At 41.5% G+C, this 27,864-nt stretch overlaps 1 protein-coding gene across 3 annotated transcripts in view; it reads right to left on the bottom strand.

The window, feature by feature from the left end:
• mrvi1 (murine retrovirus integration site 1 homolog) overlaps nt 1–26,057 on the bottom strand; it is a 34,683-nt gene extending 8,626 nt beyond the window's left edge. For 2 of the 3 annotated variants that reach the window (XM_070555012.1, XM_070555013.1), the window contains exons 1-17: nt 25,971–26,057; nt 12,255–12,461; nt 11,237–11,343; nt 11,107–11,168; nt 10,433–10,606; nt 10,210–10,287; nt 9,613–9,662; nt 9,416–9,475; nt 8,901–9,338; nt 8,720–8,798; nt 8,219–8,339; nt 8,080–8,110; nt 3,667–3,807; nt 3,436–3,567; nt 1,831–1,975; nt 635–684; nt 383–517 (exon numbers count right to left, since the gene is read on the bottom strand). In XM_070555012.1, coding sequence (XP_070411113.1) covers nt 383–517; nt 635–684; nt 1,831–1,975; nt 3,436–3,567; nt 3,667–3,807; nt 8,080–8,110; nt 8,219–8,339; nt 8,720–8,798; nt 8,901–9,338; nt 9,416–9,475; nt 9,613–9,662; nt 10,210–10,287; nt 10,433–10,606; nt 11,107–11,168; nt 11,237–11,343; nt 12,255–12,461; nt 25,971–26,042 — 2,082 coding nt within the window. In that variant the 5' untranslated portion in view covers nt 26,043–26,057. Of the gene's footprint in view, nt 1–382; nt 518–634; nt 685–1,830; nt 1,976–3,435; nt 3,568–3,666; nt 3,808–8,079; nt 8,111–8,218; nt 8,340–8,719; nt 8,799–8,900; nt 9,339–9,415; nt 9,476–9,612; nt 9,663–10,209; nt 10,288–10,432; nt 10,607–11,106; nt 11,169–11,236; nt 11,344–12,254; nt 12,462–20,614; nt 20,748–25,970 lie in introns of those variants that run through there. The other variant, XM_015953069.3, reaches the window with a different exon arrangement.
• Nucleotides 26,058–27,864: the final 1,807 nt, after the last annotated feature.

The raw sequence follows: 27,864 nt of genomic DNA, 5'->3' as shown, positions 1-27,864 counted from the left end.
TTATTTGTTTTTATCAAACTTTATCATGTTTTGTTACACCTTTGTGTTGTTTTATGTGTGGTGTATGGTGCCTTTGGGTGTAACGACAATAAACGTCTGATCTTTTATTCTATTCTGTGCAGATTCATCATTTTAAATGTCTCTATAAATAAAGTGACACGGAGTTATGTGAAACTGTTTTAATAAGATGTGTTTTATAAGACTACTGAAACCTGACAACAAAATTACCCATAATGCTTTGATAAGATATGAATGGTTCTGTCCAAAATGGGCTGAATCTGCTCCTGACCCAACTGTGACCTTCCATTTGGGTCGGCTTGTCTGTGTCTTCACATCAGATGTTTCATTTCCCAACACTTCACAGCCGCACAGGAAGACCTACCAGGACAGGAAGTGCAGCACCTATTGTGGGTCCTGCAGCTGAGCCTGGGCCTGCAGTGACTGGGTTCTGACCTGGAACGTTGAGGAGATTAAACTTGGGTACCACAGCAACGCTCACTCTGCGTCTGGGCAATGCCTGCGAATGATTGGATGAAAGCATCAAACTACAGATAAAACCATTTAAATGATAGAACTTTATTTTAAATGTGAATGAGGAAGAAAAAAAAGGAAGTATCTTAGTAGTATTCCTTACTTTTCCAAGGGTGAGAGACATTGATCTCGATGCCCGTGGAACCCCGTCGTCTTAAAAAAACAAAGACACAAATTCAACAACCTAAAAATGTTGAGTGCAGCGGGAAAGCATAGAAATCTAGACCAACCATAGCAGTAACAAAAAGATTTAGCTCTGCGGGTCGATCTAGACGCGCTCCATTGTAGCTTCAGCAGGTCTACCACTGGCTCAAAGACTTTTGTGTCTGGCCAATCACAGCGCTCTGTATTTGTTAGGCGGGATTGATGCTACAGCTGTGATGGAGAAAAACAAGATGGTGTCAGCTCAGGAACAGAGCTCCTTTGCAACGTCTTTATCAACTTGGGCTTTCTTTTAGACATGAGCAGATACCGAAGCAGTTTTGTAATGACCAGACTGGAGAGACCCGTGAAGACAGCCGAGACACAGTAAGGCGCTTTAAAGTTTTTATCATGGAACACACAGAGGAATGTCAGTCTGAAGGAAGGGCTGTAGCAGAGGCTTGATCAGGAGGAGAGCGGGAGTCAGAGCCGGGGAGATCAGAGTAGCTCCAAAAAGGGGCAGGCAAGAGGCAGAGTCCAGGATCCAGGTCCAACGTCAGAAATCCAGGTAATCAGATGCACGAGATAATTCAGGCAGGGTGTAGGCAAAGGAGTAATCCAAAAGCCCAGAACAGGGTTGAGATGCGAGAGCAGAGGGTCAAGAGTGATGAAGAATCTACTGTCAAATGCTTTCAATAATCTGGCGCTGGCTTGATGTTGGTCCTGGTGTTTTATAGGGAACGTTGCAGGTGGAGCTGGTGAAGAGTTAATGTGAGGCAGGTGGTTTGGATGAGGTTGATGGTGAGCTGGTTGTGGTTGCTGGGGAAACGGGACTTGGCTGGAGCAAGGGCATGACAAATTTGTTACAAAAAAAGATGATTTTGCTTCTTCTTTGATGGTGTATGTCAAACTGCCACATTGGTATCTACAGAGATAAAGATGTCATGCTGCTCATTGCTCTGATTGGTCCTAGCGCTGTTCAGTTGCGTACAGAGACAGTTTGATAGACAGCTGTAGGGTCTGCCCCTAAGAGTGAGCTGTTTCAGTGCTTCGGGCCCACACTGTACATTTAAACATGACTTGCCAGATTAGAAAATTCTGATTTTACAAGCATTAACAAACTATAACACCATGTTGGCTGCACTTGAGTCTCCTCACCTCCATTATCTGGAGATCCTCCATAACGGTTTGAGTTCTGGTGTTTCTTGAACTCCATCAGCTCTGCGTGGTCTTTCTCATATGTCCTCCTCAGGTTTTCCACATACTGCATCATGACTTCAGTGGCTTTGTTCATACGTTTCTCCTGTTTGATGATAAATGTCCCAAACCATCAGCTCAAGAGGCATGGGAAAAAATGACCAAACACTGATCTATTCACAAGGTATTGATAGCTAGGCTTAATAGGATTGTATGCAGGGGATACTTTTTTCTTCAGTTTTAGGTTTTGACATTTTGGATCAGAAACATAAAGTTGATTCTTCCTAATTGCATAACCTTAAAGAGCAAGTCACCCCCAAATCAACTTTTTTTTTTGCTGATAAACCTTATAAATGAGTGTCGAATTGTGCTGTAGACACGTGTAGTCAATAATTTGGCATTTTAGTGCATCTTAGTTAAAGTTTAAATATTCTGCCAAAACTGTCGGTGTTGCGCCCTCTTCAGGTGAAAACTCTGCACTACATTTGAATTTAAATCTGCCATCGTCATTGGCTAAAAGGTACCCTACGATGTTAGCTGGTACCATATGATGTCACAATGCTGCTGTGAGCCTGTGTGTGGATGTATTTGTTAGCGGCTCCACTGTCTTGGTCTGCCAGGCAATGCCTCCTTGTGGTGCATTTTTCAAACAGGAAATGGAGTGGAGTAAAACTGTGTTAGGGGGTGACTTAAGAGATAACGTGTGATTCGATGTGAAGAACATGTGTTGTAATGCTTATTCATGTGGTACCTGGTACCAGTATGTACTTCACACCAGTCTCTGTAGATCTCAGGTTATTACCATAAAAATTCACATGGGAAATATGTGCAAAACCTGTGTTGTCACATGTTTTTCCACACATGACATGTTCTCATGTGTTAAATTTCACATGGAGTCATGAATGCTTTTTCTTGTGTTTTTTTATGTTTTTTAAAGGGGATCTGATCAAAAAGAGATAAAACATAAAATGATTAACTTATATAGATCCGTTACATAAATGTGTGAGGGGAGGGGGGTGGGGGGATGAAAGGAAAAAAAAATTACCTAGTATGTATTCGTATGTGTATATATGCATATATATAGATCTATAACTTAATGCTTCTTTCTGTGTAAATTGTTTTCTTTTTTTTTTCTCAAATTCATGGGTTGAGATTTTGTCGGCCAACAAGTCCAGGAACTATATTGTTCAATTTCTTTAAGAATCATATGATTATTTCATTTGTATTAATGTTATTTTAGTTAAAAGGGGCAGACAACATAAGTTTTTCTTCTTTCTGTCCCCTTTTTCATTTTGGCTTGCAGCAATTTAGTTCTGTATTTTTATTTTAATGTCAATAAATGAAAATAAAAGATTGAAAAAAAATGAGATTCAGTAGTCTTCTGAATGGTTATTTATGGGTTTGTTGATTTTCTTCTGTCAACATAAGAACCCCATATCAAATATTTGCAGCACAAAAATAAGTAACCCAAAAGGGTTCAGATGAAGGCAAGTGGACTTCTTTCAGTTTCATTATTTGTAAACGACTGGGTTCGAGTTTCTCAGAACGTCCTAATAGAACCCACACCTGTCGAACTGCTCCGACTATCTCTGCTCTACTGGAGAGTCGGGTGGTGAGTCGGAGCAAAACCGCCACCGTCTCAACCAGACGCTGATAGGCCTCACGCTGCTCCATGTTCTGCCACTGTGGAGAAGTCATCTGCAAGAAAACACAAGAACATCACGGAACACGCGTGAGATTCTGTCACACGTGCAGAAAGTCGAACAACCTTCGTCGCTTTAGCTTTTTAGGACCAACCTTCAGAGCTGTTTTAAACTCTTCCAGTTCCTTCTCTGTGTTCTCCTCGGTCAGGGTCCTCTCTCTCTCTGCCTGCTTCAGTCTCGTCTCAAGAGTGTAGTTGTCGTTACGGAACGCCAGAGACAGCTGGACAAAAGCATTCTGCAGAAAAGAAGTAGTCCAGATTACATTCTCAGATTTATACATGTCATAAAGACGCAAATGGTGGAAGTACACATAACTACTATTGCATAGAAAGTTCTGCTGTAGTTAAACTAAAGTTTTATTGAATGAATATTTGCCTTTTACTTTAACCCTCCCACTGTCCTAATGGGCGACTCCGCAAGGAAAGTTGACCATTGAGCAGGATTGATGGTTTAGGAGGTGGTGCTTACTCATCACCCCTGCCACCTCAAGCGATAAATTGAGGAAGTAGAAGTCAGCTAGAGGAGATTTGGAGTCTTTTTTCCTGATATTTGACATGACTGCCAATGACTGTTTTAATTCCACAAATAACACAAGCCTGGAGGAGTTCTGTCATGTGGTAGAGTTGCTAATGCTAATGGTTAGCTCCTGCTGGCCGAGATGCTCTCTGCTGTTTCCTGGACGCTAAAACAACAGCCTTCCCCGTCGCAAGTCAAGATGGGTGATTCCATGAATGTTAAGTTACAGTGTGACGTAGATCTTTTAGGCTTTTCAAATCTTAAAGTTTTATCGTCGATTTTCCATCAGAAGGTGGAGGAGACAATTTTCATGTTCAGCATGAAACACTGAGTGACCAATTATAATCAGAAATAATAATTAGAAAATGTTTTTTCAGTGGAGGTGACCTTTAAAATCAGGTGTGTTAGGGTTATCTCTAAAACATTGGACAGGATTGGACATCACTGTGTTGTGGTCCTAAGAAAACCTGAAAGCTGGAGAAAATAACGAAGAACACTGTAAAAACCTACTTACAGGTAAGTCTGACTCATCGGAAGCAAAATACACAGAGAGAACTGTCGCTTTAAAACTTTTGCACAGGACTTTGCATCTCAAAACACCAATATGTTCTCCAGGTATACCTTTCAATATAATTCACACATACAAATATAAACTGTACTTATAAAGTACTCTGTTATAGCTACATTTTACACATACATATATATAGTTACATTGTAAATAACAGGTTTTATTATGTGTTGCTACCCACACATGCAGAATCAGCATAAAGATACACAAGATGTGAGATAGAATCAAGTGACCAGAAGCGTCGGGAACAATCTGTGAGCCTGACATTTGACCTCCTGATGATGTGTCGTGTTCATCAAAGCACCTCTGCTCGATTTTCCAGCGTACAGGCCACCGCAGGGCGGAAACAAAGGACCTTTGACTGTGCTGATTCAGACACGACCTAGAGGGAGCAGCGAGAGGAGGTGCTGCCCGAGCTCAGCAGCGTCACAAATGTTTGAAACAGGAAATCACTCCAAGTGTCGTTGGTCTGGTACGGAAAAGAAAAAAATACTTTTCCTGTTGACAAAACATCCCCAAACCCAGGCAGGCGATTGTCTGACAAGCATGTAATTAGGCACTTTGGCAACAAAGCAGCTTACTCTAAACATGTGGATGGCAGCTCAGCCAGTCCATCTGTTTCCAGCGTTGGATACGGTGTTTGAACACAATGAAATGTTCAAAGCAAGCAAATTGATGTTGGCAGGCAATTTAATGAGTTGCTGGACGTGACTACAAATAACAGCTGTGAATTAGTTTAACAGACTGAACATTAAATTTTATAGGTTTTATTGGAAAATGGGAACAACTTTTTTGACATTCGATTATATAAACTATAATTCCAAAGCTTTGCAACTTTTGGAGTTTAGAAATTTTTCTTATGAATGCGTACAAACGTTTGGGTACCCTAGCAATAATCCAATTCAATTCAAGTTAATTTATTTACAATAAATAAGACTCATCTCAAGACCCTTCACAGTAAACATTCCAGTACAGTTCTGGGGTCTCATTTATAAAACACTGCGTAGAATCCTTGCTAAAACCGTACTTACGCTCAACAAAAAAATTTACTTACGCCAAGTAGGTTTGTGACATATAAAACATGGAGTACGCACAGCTGCACGCAACCTCCGCTTTATAAAACGAGAAAGGTTCTCAGCTGCTTTTTAGTCACATCCCGCCCTCAACACGCCCACTTTCTGCCATAAATGGTCAATGCAAAGTGCCTTGTGGATCTCATGCATATACATAAGCCGGGGCTCGTTACAGCACTCCGCCATTGCTGGGTTTCAGATGATGTTTCATCTACTTTGCATCTACGTCACTGTGGGCGTGTCATGCGTGGGGGCCAGGAAGTAGACGCCGCTGAACAGAAACGTTGTTGCTTTGTTGACTCTGCCTCGAAATGGCCAAAGTCTGTGCTGTCTATGGTTGTAGCAATCGCTCCAATCTCGAAAAAAAACAAAAGTTTTTTTCGTGTTCCAAAAGTTGTGCATCACCAGGGACTTAATTTACAAAAGCTTACTGAAAGACGATGGAAGAAGTGGATCAACAATCTCCGGCTGAAAACAGGAGGAGCAGAATCAGACAATGCCAGAATTTGCAGTGATCACTTTCTCATAGGTAAGGGTTTGCTAAATGTTTTATGGCATTTTATTGCACAGTTTTTTAGACACACGGCTATGAGAAGGGCAGGTAAGCAATTTGAAAGCTATTTGCAGTACAACTAACAAATGACAACAGTATCAGAGTGTTAATGTTGTTAGCCAGGGCGCATGATCAATCAGGTCACAGTGACAGGATGCATGACATTCTGTCCCAATCTGCCCCCCTGCTGATATTCAGCATTCCATATTCTTAGAAGCCCTGCAGAGTTGTTTTTAGACCACAGATAGGATGACTCTCTGCCAAGGATATGAAGAGGACATCAATGCCATGACTGGATGTGTCACTGACTATATAAACTTCTATGTGGACAATATAATACCCACCAGAACAGTGAGATGCTTCACTAATAACAAACCCTGGATCACCAGTGAACTGAAGAATCTGCTAAGTGAGAAAAAAAGAGCCTTCAAGGAGGGAGACAGGGAATTATTGTGGAGTATACAGAAGCAACTGAAGATCAAGATCAGAGACAGCAAGGAGGCATACAGGAAGAAGCTGGAGAACAACCTACAGAGGAACAATATCAGAGATGTCTGGTCAGGGATGAAGAAGATCACAGGCTTCAAGCAGAGGAAGGATTGCACAGATGGCAGCCTGGACAAAGCTAATGAACTGAACAAGTTCTTCAATAGGTTCAGTTCAGGAACAAACCCAGCATCCTCCTCGCCTGTCCCCAGCCAATCAGACATCCCATCCTCCTCTCATCCAACATTTTCCTGTCACACGCCAGCTCTTTTGTCCTCCAACGCAGTCATGGACTCTTCTGGTTCTATAAATCTGTCTTCAACCAAGTCTGGAGATGCTGCTGCCCCATTTACCTCCCCCTCCCACCTATCTGTCTCTAGATGTCAGGTGAAGAGGGAGCTGGCTTGTTCTGTGTGTGCACACAAAGTGGTACATGTGGTAATGCTGCTGGTATTCATAATTGTATCCTTCTCAGCAGCAGCACTGCAGGTGCTCTCCATGTCCAAAATGAGCCAAGTCCTTTGTCTTCTTAAAGTTGCGTACATTTTCCCGCAAAGTTTTCTTTTAAAAATCCCAAAGTTTGCGTGGAAATTTGCTTACGCAGTTTTCCGACGCTGTTTTGTACGTAAGCAAGCTTGATAAATGAGGCGCCAGGTCATTAAGCCAAGCAGACGTGATACCAAGCATCCCATCACTTTCACCCTACAACCACACCGTCCCAGCAAGAATCTGAGAATCTGACACGTTGACATGGATGAAAGCCCACCACCTCCAACTAAATCTCCCCAACACTGAACTGCTTGCCTTCCAAACTGAACTAGTCATACAAAAACAATTTTTGCATTCATACAGAAATCCACACTTCATACTGAGCATGTGCACACAAGTGGCCTTGTAGCACCTGCATCATCGGGTTCTGCAAATAATCACTCATTTTAAAGTGGAATGCTACACCTATCATTTAAATCCAACACAAAATCCCTCTTTTTCCACAGTTAGCTTGAAGCTTACAGACTGACATGAATTCATTGTAGGTTGAGTTAGCATTAAAGCTAGGTTGGTGTGCCAGGACTGAGGTGCAGCAGTGCGTCACCTCTTAGTGCATCCTGGGAACTGGAGCGCATTCTTGGATCTGGTTGACAGCTCCCTCTTGTGGATATGCAAATCTATTGGCCAAAACTCTAAGAATTTTATGGGTGAAGCAGATTTTTTGGTTCCTTCGATATTAAAGAGATGGTAGAAATGGCTCTTTCTGTTTCAGAAAGATGTCTAGTTGTTTTTAAAGGGCTCAACTTCCAGATGGATACCAACCTCAACTTCTTTTTCAGTGAGAGGAGGAGCACTGAAAGACAAAAAGAGAGAAAACTCAGAATTAAATGTTGTTCTGTACGAAGAAAAGAGATGGTTTAAAGATAATAAAAGTTTGTTTTTGTAGAAGTTTGTTACGAACCAGCCAGGCAGGCCTCGATGCAGCTTGAGTTTTCTCAGCATCACATCTGAAATGTTTGGCATAGCATCAGATTTTTCTTTCGACTCCTCAGCGTTTGTTGACTTTAGAGAGAACGACGGTCCTGCAGACACAATAAACAGGTCCTCAGGAGAATTAACGGATCTTTTGAAAGAACAGCCAGGTCTGAATGACCCAGACTGAATAATTCAAACAGCAGTAAAGCACAACAAACATCTGAAGCCATTGAATGAATGCATTCAGGTCCGTCTCTCACTCAAAACATAAAAATATTAATGATGATTCCTTCATGTCAAGCGGCCACTGCCTCACATGATTTCACACGCATGCCATCTGCTGATGGAAAAAAGAAACGACGCTTCTTTTCTGTGTTTGTCTGTAAACGAGAGATTTTCTCTGAGGTTCAGGAAGTGCACGCCCCTGGCGATCCTGCTGACTGTGATTTCTGTCTCATATCACCAGTGAGTGATCAAGTGCAGCTACCTTTGTCCTGCTCAGCAGCTTCGCTCAAATCTGGTAACATGGATCCGACTATGCTTTGGTTGCGCATCAGCTTGTGCTCCTGCGCAATAAAAAAAGAATAAAGAGTTTTATTCCCACAACATTTCATCAGAGGACACTTAGGGTGGTGTTGAAGCGTAGCTCTTTGAACAAAATCTTTCACCTCTCTGATTTTCGACAGTTTGCTGCCTGGTTGAAGGGGAAAGTCTTTGTAACCTGAGGACCTGAAGGCATCTCTGTGTTTATCTGAAAACGTTTCCTTGATTGTTGAGGGGAAACTTGGAGCTCCAGTTCTTGAATTAAGGCTGCTCACAGCGTCCCATGAAACGGCTCTCATCAGGGGAGGAAAGGCCCCGATGGTTTTGATCTCTGCTGTGCAGGGGGCCTGCTGGGTGGGAGGTCTGGGAACGGGCTTGGCCACCCCTGTGGCCGGGGCCGGGCTCTGGTTTCGCGCTGAAACCTCATCCTCTTTACTAGTAGCTTGAGGACTTTTAGGCCTGGCAGGATGACAGTTTTCCTTCTGAGCTGCGAACCGGGGCGTTAGCGTTCCAGAGGACACTTTCCTCTTCTCTGTGGGTTTCCAGTCTACCAAGACCTCATCCTACACATTTTGAAAAATCATTCAATATCTACATTTTAATCACTAGCTTCTTTACATGACTGATAGGCGAGCCTCACCTCTAGGCCCTGGTTTCTTGAGTCTGGCGGCTGCTCCCTCGCTGAAGGAACCTCCAGACGCTGCCAGAAAACAGCAGTTTCCATGTGTTAGTATTCTGATCTATCTTTATTTGTTTCAGGCAAAATGATAGATACTGAAATAAAGAATGCTTTACATGCAGAACATTTGAATCACCATTGGAATAAGTATTCTTTACCTGACTGAGTGACTGTGAGCTGATATAAGTCGTCTCTGGGGATCCTGCAGCTGCAAAGACAAAAACTTTCTGTCTTAAGAAAGTTTTGGACACAGAATTCCCCCAGTTCTTTTAAAAAGAGGCTTGAACATCAAAGTTAAAGTCCCATTAGTTGTCACACACACAGGTGTGTGTGCGAAATTTGTTCTCCGCATTTGACCCGTCCCCTGGGGGAGCGGTGAGCTGCAGACACAGCCGCGCTCGGGAACTATTTGGTGGTTTAACCCCCCAATCCAACCCCTTAAAGCTGAGTGTCAAGCAGGGAGGCATTGGGTCCCATTTTTTCAAAGTCTTTGGTATGACCCGACCAGGAATCGAACCCCTGATCTCCTAGTCTCAGGGCGGACACTCTACCACTAGGCCACTGAGGAAGGTGGAGGCCACTGAGAAAGGTGGAAGGATCAGAAGTATTTGATCTGGGACCTAAATTTGTCAGATCTAAAAATAACCGAAGCTCAACAAAGACTGATGCCTTGCCAGGAGCAGAATCCTAACAAAGCTTAAATAAAGAATTAAAGTGAATTAATTTGTTTGAAGGACCCAAAGTGAAGCACAAACCTGTTTGAGGAGCTCCAATTACTGAGCTGTTTCTGGAGGAACGTGGTGAGGATGATGGCGTTAGAGGCGGAGAGAGACCTGTGAAACAAGCAATTCAAAATACCAGCAGCACGCTTTAAAAACTCCAAGTAAACACAGTGAGATCATGCGTGACCTCCTGCCCCTGTTTGATGAGTCAGTGGTTCTGTGTCAGCGTGCACGTGTGAGACCGTGCACGGATTACCTGTGGGTGATTCGGTGAGGCTGCTGGAGGATCGGCGTCCTCGGCGTGTTAGAAAGCGGTCGCTGACCTTCTTGGCCTGCTCTAGCAGCTCCAGATTCTTCTGCCGATCCTCTTCAGACAGCTGGAGCTCCGGCAGCTGATCTTTCAGCAGGTCGATCACGTTACCGGTGCTGTCTGAGAGAGACGAGCATCACGTGATGACATGCTCTCTGCAAAGACTCACCTGATGCATGCAACTGTCATTTTTTTCGCCCCTACAAGCTATTTGCATAATGTGCAGAAACAGTCCCTTGAACAGCTGAGACAAAAAAAAATATCCACTCACAAATGTCATGCAAGAAATCTCCTGACATGAGATGTAGTCAGCTGTTTAACTAAAACTGGCTTTAATAAAGTATTACTAATAAACACTAAGGTGATCAAAGCTCCAACATGATTTCAGTCACGAGGGAAACACATTCAACTGTCAGGCTAAAAACAGAAGACAGGAACAGACTGGATTGAGAAGCAAGTTTGTCTGATCACAAAAGCAGGAAACAACAAACTCACGGAAAACCTCTCCAGCCTGAAACTTATGATCTAATTTGGAGCTCAGCTTAAGCAGAAATAACTAAATAGTTCTCATGATGATGTTTATTTTTAGACTTTTACATTTGCAGCATTTTTCTACCCACCGACTGTGGTGAGGGGTCCTCCGGTGGAGTTTCTGGCTTGGCGAGATCTGGGACTGTGTGGCCTGGGGGAGAGAACAGACTCTGGTTACAGAATAGAAGACAAACCTAGTCTGAGACATTAGTCGATTACCTGCTTTGATCAAAGGGATGTCCTTCTTTTTGGAAGATGATGGCCTGCTGTGGGTAGATGATGGTGGGGGCAGGCATAATGACGGCTTGGCTTTCACCCACTATGGACTGCAAAAACCAACAGAAAACACCAGTAAAGGAACCGTTTGGATGTTTTTTTTTTGGAAACTCACTCTGAAAATGAGGCAAAATGTAGTGCATTAGTGGGCATCAATAATCAAACTACAGCGGCTGTAAAAAGTCTGAAAACATGGTCTAAAGTTCAGAGATTTGCATCCTGAGTCAAAGTTTACGGCCACATATTTTAATAACTTCTGATAACTGAGTGGACTGACTGCAGATCATCATCATCATCATGATCGGTTTGAAAAATAAACAAACATTTCACTAGGGTCAAAAGACTGCTGCGGTGTGGTCCAAACAAACTTCTTTCCTTGGAAGTAAGTGATAAATTAAAAGTTTCTCAGTGGCTGCTTTAACAGGAACTAGTAAAAAAAAAAATAACAGCATAACAAGTTAATATGTGTTACATGTTCCATGTAAAAAAGATTCGTGAAATTTGGGGTAAGAAAATGACACGATAAAGTCAAAATTCTGTTTCATTAAAGCTGTTGCCAAAGAAAAAGTCACGATTCAGCTTTTTCACAGATCTAAGTGTGTGCCCTCATACTGAAACACACCAGAGACGTTTTTGGCAACCTTTTTAAGGAAACTCTTACAGAGCAAAACTAATAAATGCACTAAATATTGTAGCTTCTGCTTTTTTCTGCATAAATGAGACTCAGTTTGAAGAGTAGGAAGCCGTCGCCAGAGGACAATGATTAACTCATGAAAAGTACATTGTGCTCTCACTGAGGAGAGGTCAGCCATGCTTCTAAATATTAATTTTAATTCAAAGAAAAAACTAATTTCTGAGCAGAAACACTGATGGAATTTTATCTCCATCAGTGTTTCCAAATGAGTCATTGTTTTGAGTGTTTTAGCTAACAGCTGAATGCAGCAGTGTTTAACACACTCACTGTTCTGGGAGAGCTGGAGGAGCTGTCCAGCTCTTCTGGAGAGTCCTCCTCTTCCTCGGGCAGCGTGGGCATGACGAAGGGCAGACAGGGGCGAGGGCAGGCGGAAGGGAAGAGAAACGGTCTTCCAGCAGTAAAAGGGGACTGATTACAGTCTCCTTGTTTAAAAGAAAACTCCTCCTGCTGTGAGAACTTCTCCTCTCGCTGGAGCTGCAAAACCAGAAGTGTATAAAAAACATGAATGTGTGTATTTTAGCTTGAGAGAACAAATGGGACAGATTAAATTATAGGAAGATCCTCCTTTACCCAAAGCTGCCAGAGCTGACCTTGAAAGTCACACATTAACACATCCCACAATAGCCTCAATCATCTGCTCAAAGCTGCTCACCTCAAAGCGAAATACTCTGTTTGGCCAGTAGGTGGCAGTGACACGACATGCAAACTGAATTTGATATGCGGCATTAAACAATATAATCCCATAAAACGAGAACAAATAAACACAATTTACAGCAACAGCTATGACTTCATCTCTATATTAAACCAACAGTGAGTGTGTGTGAATTAGGAAGTGAGAGAGAGTGAAAATGAGTTCTAGCACCTGCTAGCATGCTAGCTACTGTAGATGTTTTCTGTATCGGGGGCGCTGTCAGCCAGCCCCAGAAACATTAAATTCCCAAATGCTGATCGGCCTATAATTCTCCAGTTTACCCTAGCAACCAAATGTGATTGCCTGTTTAGCTACAGCGATACTAAAAGGAGCCTAAGTCACTTCCGCATCATGGGTCCCCAGAAGAACGAAAAAATGAATGCAAGTCAATGAGGCTAAAAACTTTATTTTCTAATTCCGCTTGTTTTGTACAATGGATTTCACATATGATGGCCGTGAATTTTAAAGACACATTTTGGTACCAAGAACGCGCTTATTTTTGAACAGGGGGAACGATATTTTAGGTTTTGTGTGAACATAAGTCCAGGACTAAAAATGCGCTTCACGAAAGTGACGTCATCGAACCAAACACGGAGAAAACTGAGAGAAAAAAATAGTACAGCTTATTTTTGTCAATTAGAAAGAAGGCAAGAAAGAAATTCAATTAAAACTTTATTAATTCAAAATCAAATATGTACAGATCCAACTTTAATTACAAAGGAATTGACCTCTTTCTACAGCAAATATACTCGGCTGCCTTCTCTGAGGCCCTGTCCACACGTAGCCGGGGATCTGCCAAAACGTAGATATTTTTCTACGTTTTGGCCTGTCATCCACACGAAAACGGAGTTTTTTCACACGAAAATGGATCTTTTTAAAAACTCCGGCCAAAGTGAAGATCTGCGTTTACTCCGTTTTGGGTGTCTACGTGTGGACAGAGAAAACCGGAGTTTTAAGGTCCGCAACGTCCCTTTCCGCGACAAAAAAATGCTGATCCGTTTTCGTGTGAAAAAACTCCGTTTTCGTGTGGATGACAGGCCAAAACGTAGAAAAATATCTACGTTTTGGCAGATCCCCAGCTACGTGTGGACAGGGCCTAATTCATTTGACTGATAAAGATAGGCATGTGATGACCCATGAGAATTTCTGTCATAAATATAATGCTACAGTTGATCAGATTTTATTCACTTCCATAATAAGAGCCACCCCTATTCCTACATTAAATCTAATTCAAGAAATTGTTTCAAACTCTTATTCAGTCTCCCCTACTCTTCCTCATCTAGTAGTTGGAAACTTCAATTTTAAGAGTGTTAAAATTCCTAATAAAACAATTAGAAAAATGCTTGACGATATTTCACACCCTTCACTGCCTTTCAGAAATTCCATTAAACAAAATTTCTCCATAGCTATTATGTACTCATTATGCTCTAAATACCTCAAATTTTCTATAACTCCAAAAGCCAAAGAAATCCATTTTAGAGTTTTAAATGACGTATACCCATCTGGGGAATTCTTACGACAGAGATGTGGTTTTGATACAAACAAGTGTGTATTTTGTGATGATATAGAAACCTCTGTTCATTTATTTTATCAATGCATTTACTCCGAAGCTCTCTGGAATGATATCCATGAGTGGCTATGCACAAAGATGCGTATTGAACCCTTTTCTGAGAACGATGTCATTTACGGAGCCATATTAGATAACACTGAATGGGACTTTCTGGTAAATAACATAATCATTGTAGCTAAATTTTACAATCACAAATGGAAAAGTGACGCCTAGATTCTATGCATTTCATAACGAGTGTATTTCTTTCTCCAAAGCCCTTAACTTCATGAAAAGTAAACATGCAATGAAACTCCTTAATCTTTTAGAAAAGTATGATTTGAAAACAAAGCCCTAGCTCTTTGTCTCTTATTTATTTATTTATTTTTGTTTGTTTCTTTCTTTCACAAATATTCTTTGCTTTCTATGCAAAGTCTCTTTTGTTATTCTTCGCACCTGATCCTTGGGAATGTCAAAGGAATTTATGCCATGTTGTTTGTAAATGAAAAAAATAATAATAATAAAATAAAAACAAAACAGAGAAAATGGCTGTAAGTTCAGCAAACTTCCCGCAGGAGGAAAGAACCATCATAAATATGGTCATGTGGTAAGTAACAGCTACGCTAGAGGAGAGGAGATTATGTGGTGACATCACATATGCGACGTGCCGATTTCTAGTTTGTAGTCGTGCTGTTTACGAACATTTTACAAGCGAATAAATCTCAAAGTACGTGACTGGCGTGGTCAAAACACCCATCATTACTAATTCCATTTTTGGTTCTTTTTAAAACAAAGGAAAGGTTTTTCTTTACCTTGCTAAGAACCAAAAATGGAATTAGAAATTAAACACAGTAAGAACACACCAAAGACACCCATCATTACTTTTCATTTAAATCGCAGTACAACATAATTGCGATCCAGGGCGTAAGGCAAAGCGGATTAGAAAATAACGTTTTTAGCCCCGTTGACTTGCATTCATTTTTTCGTTCTTCCGGGGACCCATGATGCGGAAGTGACTTCACACTCATCTACTTCCGGACTACGGTACACGGAAGAACGAAAAAACGAATGCAAGTCAACGGGGCTAAAAACGCTATTTTCTAATTCAGCTTGATATGTGCCAAGGATTTCACATATGACGTCCGTGAATTTTAAAGACACATGTTGATACCAAGAACGTGCTTAATTTAGGGGATGGGGGTGGGGTGGGGTGGGGGGGGGGTGGGGGGGGGGTTAGGTTTTGTGTGAAAATAAGTCCAGGACTACAAATGCACACCACAAAAGTGACGTCATCGAACCAGACACGGAGAAAAACAGAAGGAAAATGGCTGTAGGTTTGGCAAACTTAAACTTCCTTTAGAAATCTGGCCATTTGGTAAGTAACAGCTACGCTAGAGGAGAAGAGATTATGTGGTAACCGGGGGCCTCCTGCCAGCAGGACATGCCTGAAACACCTCCCCAGGGAGGCGTCCAGGAGGCATCCTGACCAGATGCCCAAACCACCTCAACTGACTCCTTTCGATCCGGAGAAGCAGCGGTTCTACTCCGAGTCCCTCCCGAAAGTCCGAGCTCCTCACCCTTTCTCTAAGGATTTTGCAGGAATTTTGCAAATCATTCATTGAAGAACGGAGCTAAATAAATACATTTTCATCCAGCAGACTTAAACACTAAAACCTTCCTTCTGCTTTGCTGGTGATCAGGAGACAATTAATGCTTCTTTGTGTATTTGCTTTGTTCCCACACTTTGACTTCAGGCAGTTGTTGTTCTGACACAAACACACACAGAGATGCATCTGGTTGTTTAAACGCTGTACTGCTCACAGGCTGACTGAGGCAACCAGTCCCTCTGGGATGGTGAAAAACAAACAAAGAAACTTGAGAAGATTACTGAGCGGACAAACGGCCACTATAGAGTCTGAATGGACCAAAGCTGGCATTAAATTAAGTAAATTTGAAGAATTGGCAGAAATCTAGTTTCATACAGAATTATACGGAATTTCACTACAACCCTTTGTGCAAATTTTGTTTGTGCCTGTGCTTTGATGAAGCACAGGAACAAACTGAGTCAGAGGTTAGCTGCTATGACGCTAATGAGCTTCACACAAGCTTGATTAATTCCCCCAGAAATAGCAGCTTTTCCATATGCATGAGCAGCACAGGTGTGGCTGCAGGCAGGACTTGTGTTCGTGTGTGCGTTAAAAGTGAAAAGCCGTTTCTGAGTGAACTGAAGTCTAAAAGTGAGCTCTGCTCAGTATCATTATTACAAACATGACAAGTGCTTGGGAACATATAGGGACAAGACGGCTGAGCGTCTCTGGGGAGGAAGTGGGTTGTTTAGCTGTCTCCCAGTCAGCTTCAGGAACACTTCCTGACTAGAATACAGTGTCTTACAGAAGATTAATCACTTCTCTTTTCATCATGTCTGCAGAAGGTTTAAAAATAACTGAAACAAAATGTGATTTCTTATTTAATTTGTTTGTATTTATTGTTTGTTTGACCAGGTAAAGATGATGGCTGCAGCACAGGAAATGGCCGTGTGAATGTTTAAAGGCAAGTTTTTAAAATAAAAGCTGTGTCCAGTCTCTGTTCATAGATATTTTTATGTAGATCAGGTGCTGTAACTACCCTTAAAATTATTGTCTTTGGTTCACAACCTGGGGTCCCCTCAAGATGGCAGGGGATCCCCACAATTTTGTCTCTACTGAGGTTGAGGTTACCAAGTTTATATTTATAAAAATCGTATCTATAAAATCCCAATAACATGTAGCAGTATAATCAAAGTCTCTATGAAGTTTGTAATTAATCACTTTTAATTGTGTGCATGCGGGTAGAAATTGGGGTTGGGAGGTCCTGGCTTGTATTGGACAGAAGAAGAAGAAAAAGAAGAAGAAGAAGAAGAAGAAGAAAAAGAAAAAGAAGAAGAGGAAGAAGAAGAAGAAGAAGAAGAAGAAGAAGAAGAAGAAATGATCTTTTATACAGCATCTCTCAAGATAAAAATCATGAGGCACTTTACGGGGGGTGGGGGGGGGTGGGGTATCTCCAGCGGTCAATGGGCAATCAGGCGGGGTACACCCTGGACAGAGAGCCAGTCCATCGCAGTGTATTGCATTGCTCCTTTATTTGTTTTTCTTAAAAAAAAAAACAGTTTGTATCCAAAACATTTAACCTAAATTTTACAAACACAAAGATTTCTGAAAAATACATTTCAGTTATTTAAAACGTTATTTCATATTTAATTTGAAAATGTTTTTTTTTACTTTTGTTTAATTCACCTGTTGCTGTGTTCACAAAAAAAAAACTATGGCGATAAAAACTCTTTTAACATGTGAGCAGCAGAAACGTATGTATTTTTTAAATTCTGGTTGTTTCTTTACTCATTAATTCTATTATTTTTATCTTGTTTTACAATTATGTCTTGAATAAATACGATCAATTTATGGTTTGAGTGAACATTAATATGATTTAGTAACACAGGCTTTTGCTGGGGGGCCCAGCAATTTTGGGGGCGCCATTGCCTGCTGGAGGTGTAGGGACTGAGAAAATCATCAATGTAAGATGGTGCTTGTCCATGTAATGCCTGCCGCACACAAGAGCAAACTGCAAGCAAACAGCCTCGAATGACATTTGCTCAGCAGATTCCTCGCTGTGTGTGCCTCAAATGTAAAAACATCTGATTGAGAATCAGAAATGTTTTATTGTCCCAAAAACTGGGAAATATGACATTTGTAAGAGGATACTGATGCCATTATTTCCTATGAAAGTGTTTCCTATGTACTTATCTGTTGTTTTTTATTTATCATATGACAGGTTTTTCACACCATCCTGAGTCATGCAAAAGAAGATTCTTGTCACCACACCCATGACCACAGCTGAATCAGAAAGGTGCTTTTCTACTTTAAAGAGGATTAAGACTTTCCTGAGGAACACCATGACACAGGATGGGCTGAATGCTCTTGCCATGCTCTCCATGGAAAAAAAAGCTTGTCACAAACATTCCTGACTTCAATAAAAAGCTAATCGAGAGCTTTGCCACTCAGAAGGACAGAAGGGCAAAATTTCTGTACAAATGAGGTATCACACACACACAAATGCATCCACTTGATCTTTGTATAAAGTTGACCTTGGCACAACACTCCAGAAATATTTAACAGTGTAAATTTCTGGCATTTTGTCTAAGTGGTGTTTACTACCATTACTGTAACAGTGACCTGCTCATAATTTTTGGTGTTCACTCAAATGTTGAAATTAAACAAAATGTTTTTGTTACTTGCCCCTTGCATTGCCTATTTACCATTTATGGTCGTGTTATTTTATGTGCAATTTAATGCAGTATTTTTCAACCTTGGTCTGCAAGGCAGCGTGCCAATAGTCAGACACACCTGGATTAATCAGTTTGTCCAATAATGTAAGACAGGAAATAAAAGAGCTGTGCTTAATTTAGGAAATAGTGAAGTTGTGCACAAAGCTCAGAAAGCACAAGTTTGTTTAAAAATAAAAAATAGCACAGCCCCACCAAAAATATTTTTCACCAGCCGCCACTGGAGAACGTGCTTTTTTTGGCCACTCGAATATTTCAGCTCAGCTGGCAGCTCACTTAGTGGCAGAAAATTCTGTGAAAATTAGGAGCACACAGCGGGGTATCTGCTGAGCAAATGGTCATTCGAGGCTGTTTGCTCAGCTGTTTGCTGTCGTGTGCGACAGGCTTAAGGCTCTATAGACCAGAACCAGGATCTTGAAATGAACCCTGAAGTTGACTGGCAGCCAGTGAAGCTGGAGGAGAAGCGGGGTGATGCGGGTGTGTTTGGAGGACTTGGTCATAAGCCGAGCACAGGCGTTCGGAACCACCTGTAGGCGGTTCAGGGAGGTTCTGCTCAGACACGTGAAAAGAGAGTTGCAGTAATCTAAGCGTCTAGTCTCAAGTTCAGAGCGGGACAGAATGGGACTCAGCTTAGCAATGTTCCTGAGATGGAAGAAGGAAGAGAACTGACATGAGAATCCAGGGTGAGAGCAGGGTCAAAGGCCACACCAAGATTCCTGACAGAGGGTTTGGTGTGGCTTTGAGAAGAAGCGTGCATACAGATAATGACAGCATCCACCAACACAGACAATCGAGTTAAAAATACTTGTGAAAAATAAAAACACTTCAGTTCTACCTGGATTTGAAAATCAGAAAAATGAAAGGGTCGTCTGTGTTTTCCTTGTCAAAAGAACTCATCCAACACCCTCGATTTGTTGGATTAAATATTTTCTGTTTTCTCAACAATGACAAATAAATTAGTTCAGTCTCATGTTTGCTGTATCTAGAGGGAATTTTTAGTGAATGTCATTGGAGGTTTTTGATTATATTTATCATGAAATTCAATTAAAAGCCAAAATCAAGGTTAAGAAAACCTCATTTTGGACACTTTGAACCTTTTCTGCGTTTTCCGCCTCAACAAATTTAAATCCAAAATGAAGTTCAGAGCTAATCTGGTAACAACTACATGCATCACTTGTGATTTTAAAGTATTTTTGTGCTCTGTTATCAGTGCTACAGCTCCCTTTTCAGACAAGATATCAAATATTATGAAACCAGAAGAACAACAAAAGGGTCAGTTATCTCTGATCACGTGTATTTTTGTCTCCGTCATCAGAAATTATTGCTTTCCTTTTAAGTCCATAACCAAAAATAACATAATATTACCCAAACAAGCATCCCAAAATAGCTGGATGTGTCCAAAAGTCCCCAGCCCCGCTGACAAACCACTAAAAGTCAGTGGAAACTTTGCACAACCTGAGAACGGTTCAAACTAAACGAAGGTGCTGGTTTCTCCTGCAGAGTTTGACACAGAGATAAATATTGCAGAGTAATTGAATCGCTCCACTTATTTCCTGTGGGACGGGAGGACAGAACATGCAACCCCGAGCACAGATAACCTTATGAACACAACTCATTTTTCTTTTTTTCTTCAAACGAGCGAGAAGGAGAACTTCGTTTTCAGCCAGTTTTACGTGCAGCTCGGTCTCTCGCTGTCCTGAAAGCGAAGGCGAAGGACACCCTCCTTCCTGTCTCTGTTGCATAAGCTGCTCCCTGTTGCCAGATTTGTTTAAAATTTGGTTGAGTGAGGCACAGAGTGCAGAGTAGCAGAGGAAGTGGTTACCATAGAGGCACAATCTGAGATAACAGGGCAGAGGAAGTGTGAGAAAACACGTATGATGGGATGGACAGAGACAGCAGATTCCTCCAACAGACATGCGAGTAAGTTCTGGTTTCAGCCCAGCCGACCTGTCAGGAAGCTTCACTGTCCATGAAAACGCTCACACACGCTTGACACATTCACAGAACCACTGAGCTTCAAGTGTCCGTGCAGCTGGACATCTGAACCTGTCCACAGAAGACGTGCTCTTTACCTGACATCGCTGCAGTAACACTCCCAGAGCCGCCCGGTCACTCTCAGCCTTTTGCACCAAAAACTCCTGAATCTGCAGGGCTTCTCTTTCCTTCTCCCGTCCCCTCCGATCCCTGTCTCACTTCAGCAGCAGCAGTCTCTTTCTCTCCTTGGAGCTTTTACCATTTAAGGAGAAGGGCTCAGTGTGCCTCTTTCGGCTGCTGTGGAGTGGAAGTGTCTGTGTGTTTTCTCAGGCATCTGCTCCTCAGCATCTGATCATCCCTCCACTCAGACTTGAGTAAAGTCAGAGCATGGTTTTAGTTCTCCGAGCTCGTTGTGGAGGAAACTTCAGCGTGTCGTTTTGCATCTGGGTTAGGGTTAGAGACGGTTAGATGGCATCTGTCTGATCTGTGTTTACTCGGCTAGCTGTGTGGAATTCATGCATCCACTTCCAAGCACTTGAGATCCATTATTATTTGGTAATCTGCTCTGCCGGAACTTCTGACATGAGTGCTCCATCTTGCTGGTTAGAGGATTGTGCTACAAACACTGTGTCTTTCACAGAGAAAATGAGCAGCGATGGCAAATCGCTAAGAGAATTTAGTCCCTTTTGGCTGGAGGAAATGTTACACTGTGTCCTAAAATCTATTTAAATAAAACAGTCTAATGTTGTGGAAAAGTTTAAAATAATTAAATGAAACACGCTTCTGGTTTAAGTTATTTAGATGCTATAAATGTGCTTTTTGAGCTGCTGCAGCTTCTTCTCTTTGAGCATTCATCTCTATTTCTCTGAACATAGGTTGTTCTGACGGCCATCTCTTGCAGGGCTCCACCCCCAAAATAAACACAAAGTAAACTATATCTATTTGACACACACACACACACACACACACACACACACACACACACACACACACACACACACACACACACACACACACACACACACACACAACTCGGATACCCGTCTTCAGAGCTGCTATTTCTTCACTGATTTCTCTCAGAACAGAAAGTTTACACAGCATGTGGTCGAGGAAAGAGCTACAGAGGTTTTCAAATGAACAACAGTAGGACTATGATGATGGACCATATGAGCAGAAAAAGATATTTGATATTAATTCTAAATGTGTCTGGGAAGAACTTGGCCTGTGAAACCTCTACAGTCCATGCAATAGTCTGTTTACGTTCAGGGGAGAAGGAAACCAGAAAATCCCACACATATACGCAAACTCTGTGTAGAAAGACCATAGCCGGGATCTGAACCCTCAACCTTCTTGCTGCGAGGCTACAGTTGGTGTGACCAACACCTCCACCAGGCAGCCTCTTAACTATTAAAGCTAAAACAAATTTAAATGTCTTACAAACACCCATAGTTAATAAAAAGTACAGTTTTAAAATGATAATTTTATATATTATCCAAAACAATCTGCTCTAAAAATTAAATAAATAAAGGATCCTCTTGTTAAATTGCAAACGACCTATTAGCCAGCATGTGTATTAATTAAGAGTGGGAATTTAACATGTTAATTACGATTAATTAACTAAAAAAATAATGCTTCCGAGTGAGAATCAGCTCCTCTAAATCCAAGACCATGGTGCCAGTCGTGGTGGACATGTTGTTTATTGTTAAATCGCATGCAAATGAGACTTGTCTTTAGACAATGTTCAGCTGATACTGGGGCAACAGTAGCTCAGGAGGTAGAGCGGGTTGTCCAGTAATCGGAAGGTTGCAGGTTCAATCCTGGCTCCAGAGAGAGAATTCTGCTGTTGTGTCCTTGGGCAAGACACTGAACTCACCTTGCCTGCTGGTGGTGGTCGGAGGGATTGATGACGCCTGTACTCAGCAGCCTCACTTCTGTCAGTGTGCCCCAGGGCAGCTGTGGCTACATTGTAGCTCATCACCGTGAATGTGTGTGTGAATGGATGCTTTGGAGTCCTCTGACTCTGAACGCTGCTTTACGGGTGCGGGTCATTTATCATGATATGACTTCCAGGAGCATCCTATCAGCCGACCTCAGAGACCGTGCAGGGGAGTAAAAACCAGTAGCTCCGAGAGATAATCTGGAGCAGGGCCATGCAGCCCATAAAAGCACCTTGTACTGGATTCTAAAACGAACAGGCAGCCAGTGCAGTGTAGAGAAGATGTTCTTACATTTAATTAGAAACGATAGAATGTGAAATATCATAAAATATGAAATATCACCTTAATGGATCTTTCAATAAATTTAACCAGAGGATCGGATCTTTTTATTGCAGGGATTGAGCAACACTTCGTATCAACTCCAAGAAAGAGAGAGAGTCAGGTTTAAAAAGTTAAAAGATTTATTTCTAAACAGTTTAAACAAGACTAACTTTAAACATTATGTGTATGATGTAACTAAGGTGGAGTAAGACTGAGGATGGTGTGTGTGTGAAATATGTTCAGAACCAGCAAATCCGGAGAGACTATTAGTTCTGATGGGAGTGAAATGGTGTTTCGCTCTAAGCTTTTAGGTTGGAGATTATAACACACATTGAGATGCCATCTGTCGGTCTACGTACCCCAACGGAAGTCCCCGTTTAGATCCGGAATGTCGGGGGTCCAGCTTGGACCCTCTTGGAACCGACGCCTGAAGATATGCAGTGGTTGCCGACCCTTCCAGTCTTGAGTTACTCCCACGTCACGACAGTTTATTGGCATAAGTGAGACCCTGAAGGGGTCGTGATGGTTCAGCTTTTATTCTGAAGGAACCGTTGCAGCAGGTGGAACATGCAACAGATTTAATCCAGCTCGTCGTTAGGTTCTTTCGGCTTTTAGAGGAAAGTTACGGATTGGCTACTCCGATAACTTCTCTAGAACACTTGGAACTCAAGTTAAGATGACGTGGGGCATAGTTTCATAATTTGGATGTTTTGATTTATGGTCGAATCAGAATTTGCCACAAAAGGGGATTTACCAAGCACCATCAAAACCACACCTCGCGTCAGATCTGGAAGGTTCTGATTGGATCAGGAAAAGGAAATGTGTCATGTGACTTTAGCATTACATGTGATAGTCTAGTGTAAATATTTAAAGTTATATTACTTATTATATACTATCATAGGATTATAATATCAAGTAATTAATATTCTTATTTCACAGATTGATTGAACATTAGCTTCTCGTGCATATTTGGACTAACAGACATTATTTAATTATTATTTAATAGAGTTCTGTCATCTTTCTTCTTTCTTGTGCGATCCGAGGATGCACCAGTTTAGATAAGAGCACAGAGCATGAGTGGCCTTGGCCCATATCTTGAAGATTAGGCTTGTGTCAGAAACCTGTGGTTTTGCTTGGGCAGAGCAAATAGAGCAGGGCCTTTAGGTCAGAAATGGACAATTCATCACGCTACAGCAGTGAGGCCAGGACAGGAGTAACATGCTCCATCTTTTTCGTCCCAATGAGCAGCCGTGCAGCAGCATTCTGCTCCAACTGAAGACGTGAGAGGTGGGATTGTGAAACACCAAGGTTCAAAGAATTACAGTAATCAAGCCTTGATGTAATAAAAGCATAAATTACTGTTTCAAAACCCTTTTTTGACAGCAAGTTTCTCCAAGATTCTCCGGGGGAATCCCAAGGCGTTCCCTGGCCAGCTGAGAGACATAGTCTATCCAGCGTGTCCTGGGTCTTCCTTTAAGTCTCCTCCCAGTTGGATGTGCCTGGAAAACCTCCCCATGGAGGCGACCAGGAGGCATTCTAACCAGATGCCTGAACCACCTCAACTGGCTCCTCTCGATGTGGAGGAGCAGCGGATCTACTCCGAGCCCCTCACGGATGACCGAGCTTCTCACCCAATCTCCAAGGGAGAGCCTGGCCACTCTGCGGAGAAAACTCATTTCAGCCACTTGTATCCATGATCTCATTCTTTTGGTCACTACCCAAAGCTCGTGACCATAGGTGAGGGTTGGAACTTAGATCGATCGGGAAATCAAGAGCTTTGGTTTTCGGCTCAGCTCTCTCTTCACCACGACAGACCGATCATCAGGGCCTCATCTCTGACCCAGAGAAGGCATTCTACCTATTTTCGACTCAAGACCATGGTCTTGAATTTAGAGGAGCTGTTTCTCATCCCAGCTGCTTCACATTCGGCTGAGAACCGCTCCAGCGAAAGCTGAAGATCACATTCTGATGAAGCCAACAGGATCACATCATCTGCAGAAAGCAGAGACCTGATCCTCAGGCCACCAAAACAGATCCCATCAACACCATGGCTGCACCTAGAAAACCTGTCCATAAAATTTATGAACAGAATTGATGAAAAAGGGCAGCCTTGGCGGAGTCCAACTCACCAGGAACGAGCCCGACGTAGACCTGGGGGCCATTTGAGGCCCTCTGAGGGTTTTTTTTGCAGCCCCTACGTTGCATTTCTAGAATGGTGAAATTGTCTCTCTCTAGCAAGTAATTGATGTACAGTGATCCCTCGTTTATCGCGGTAGATGCGTTCCAGACCTGGCCTCAATAGGTGAAAATCCACGAAGTAGGGACACCATATTTACAGTACAGTACTATATTGAATTATCGTATGATCACATTCTCTTTTTGTGGGTAAAACTCGAGAAAAAATTTTTTTACTTGTTTTTTTTATAGTTTTATTACAAAAAGTGCATTTTATGATGAAATTGATGAAAAAAAAACCAGGAATTTCTTGATATTTCGCATAGAAAAATACCGCGAATCGGTGAAAAATACCGCGAATCGGTGAATTTCCCTTGAATAAGGCTCCAAAGAAAAAATCTGCGAAGTCGTGAATCCGCGATAAACGAACCGCGAAGTAGCGAGGGATCACTGTAGACTGGCACTTTTTGACTTTTACGTAATAATTGCAATATGTCTTTGATCAGTAAAATTAAGAACATCATACAATTAAAAAATCCCATTTTTGAGGCCCATGAGGACTTTCACCTTCCTCTGACATATAACGTAGAAAAGAAGATCCCGACGATGACTTCAGGAAGTGGCGACTGACCATGCATCACTTCCTAATCTGATACTACAGAAATATAACACTTTCTCCGATTCAACACTTGATAAGTTGTCTCTGCATGGGTCATCTGAATAAAAGTTTTAGCTTTCTTGAAAAATTTCAAGTGAAAATTTTAACATTTTGCATTATGGTCAGCTAGAGTAGCTCCTTAAATCTAAATGATAAACCCTTTAAATGGAACTGGTCCTAAAATGATCTGACTGATAAGAAAACCAGAGTTAAACAACTTCGGTTTTTTGTGCAACATGCAATAAGTATGTGGGCTTCAGTCAGTGTGAGGATGTGTTTGAGTTTTTTAAATCTGCAAGAGAAAATTCATAAACACTGATACAGACCAAAATACACAGTTATAAGCAGCAAAAGTGGTCTTACCTTGCTGCTGCAGCTGCCTCGTCCTGTGGCACCTGCCAAAGCAAAGACACAGTGAAAACAGCTGATTTGCATTTAACTGCAAGGCGTGATCAATGCAAATGTAACAGAACAATGAATAAAAAGACTGTATATGTCTGTGACTCATTAAAGACAAAAAGTGAGAACCTTAATTTAGTTATCTTTTTTCCCTGTGGGGCTGATGCTCTCAGTGGGGCCAACATCTGACTGGTGAAACCATTGTGTATCTCGTTTCAGGAAGTATGCCACCCACCCCACCTCTATAACCAGGGGCAACAATAACCTGGCAACCATCTCAAGCTCACAAGGTGCCTGATCTGCTGGTTGAAAGCTCTTGTCATTGGTTTAAGAGGCTGTCAGTGAAAATCTTAAGAAGCAAAGAACAAAAAACCAACAACTCCTGGATTTTTAATTTTCAGAGTTTAACAGAGACCACACGGCTACAGCTTACTCAAATAGGAGGCATTACCATTGAAAAGAGTTAAATACAGTTAAAAATTCTAACTCCAGCATGCAGAAGTACCTCGACAGCAGGATAACAAGGCATTCTGGACTGTAACAAACACCAAATTGAAACTCTACGCAACAGCTGTAATTAATGATGTAATAAAACCCGTTTGTTATACCATACTCATTTCATTTGCTAAGCGAAAACAAGCTAACATCAGTCTCACACACCACAATGTAAACTGTAGACAGAGGACTGTATAATAAAACACTAAATACAATCACAACAGCCGCTTTTCCCTTTCAGCTGAACCTCCGTGTTTCTCAGAAACTTAGACAGACTCTAAACTCTCTTGAACATCAAATAACAAACAATCCAGACTGGTGGTTAGCTACTGGACTGCTTTCAGGCCTTTTGAACAAGTTCTGTTCTGGAGGAGAAAACTAAGGTGACTTTTTCTGTTGTGAAAACGTGATCTACAAGGTGAGTATTGGTGTGAAAAATACATGAATGAAAATCCAACAGAATTTGAAAAAAGAATTTGAAATATGCGTAGGTTGTGATAGTTACAGAGGTACTAGACATATTCTTAACCAACAGCTTTCTACTCACTTTGAGAGGAAACTGATTTCCATGATTTTTTTCTTACGCTTTGTATGATATCGTAACGTACTGGACTGTATTTCATTGTATCTTGCCTTGTCCCATCTTATTTTAACTTTACTCATCTCATTTCATCTTGTCATATAATATTGTACCGTACTATACCGTAACATATTGTATCGTATCGTACCGTACCATACCATACTGTATCGCATCGTATCATATTGTAGCATATTGTATTGTATTGTATCACGTCGTATTTTACCATACCATAAAATACCATACCATACCGTAACACATGACATCTCATCATATAATATTGTATTATGTCATAATTTACCATACCGTACCATACCATACCAAACCATACAGAACCGTATTGTATGGTATCTTATTGTTTCTTGTCTTGTTATATAGTATTGTACCGTACCATACTGTAACATATTGTATTACATCGTATTGTACCATATCTTATCGTATCATAATATAGTGCATTGTATCGTATTGTATAATGTCGTAATTTACCATACCGTACCATACCATTCCATACCATACGGAACCGTACTGTATCGTATCGTATCATATTTTAGTGTATTGTATTGTATCATGTCATATTTTACCATACCATAAATTACCATACCATGCATTAACACATTACATTGCATCATATAATATTGTATTATGTCGTCATTTACCACACCACAGTATTATGTTGTCATTTACCATACCATACCATACCATGCCATACCGTACCATACCATACCATGCCGTACCGTACCATACCATACCATACCATACCATACCATGCCGTACCGTACCATACCA

Source organism: Nothobranchius furzeri, chromosome 9 (genome assembly GCF_043380555.1).
Source record: "Nothobranchius furzeri strain GRZ-AD chromosome 9, NfurGRZ-RIMD1, whole genome shotgun sequence".
In the NCBI taxonomy this organism is placed as follows: domain Eukaryota; kingdom Metazoa; phylum Chordata; class Actinopteri; order Cyprinodontiformes; family Nothobranchiidae; genus Nothobranchius; species Nothobranchius furzeri.
This window is presented reverse-complemented; position numbering and strand designations above follow the sequence as displayed.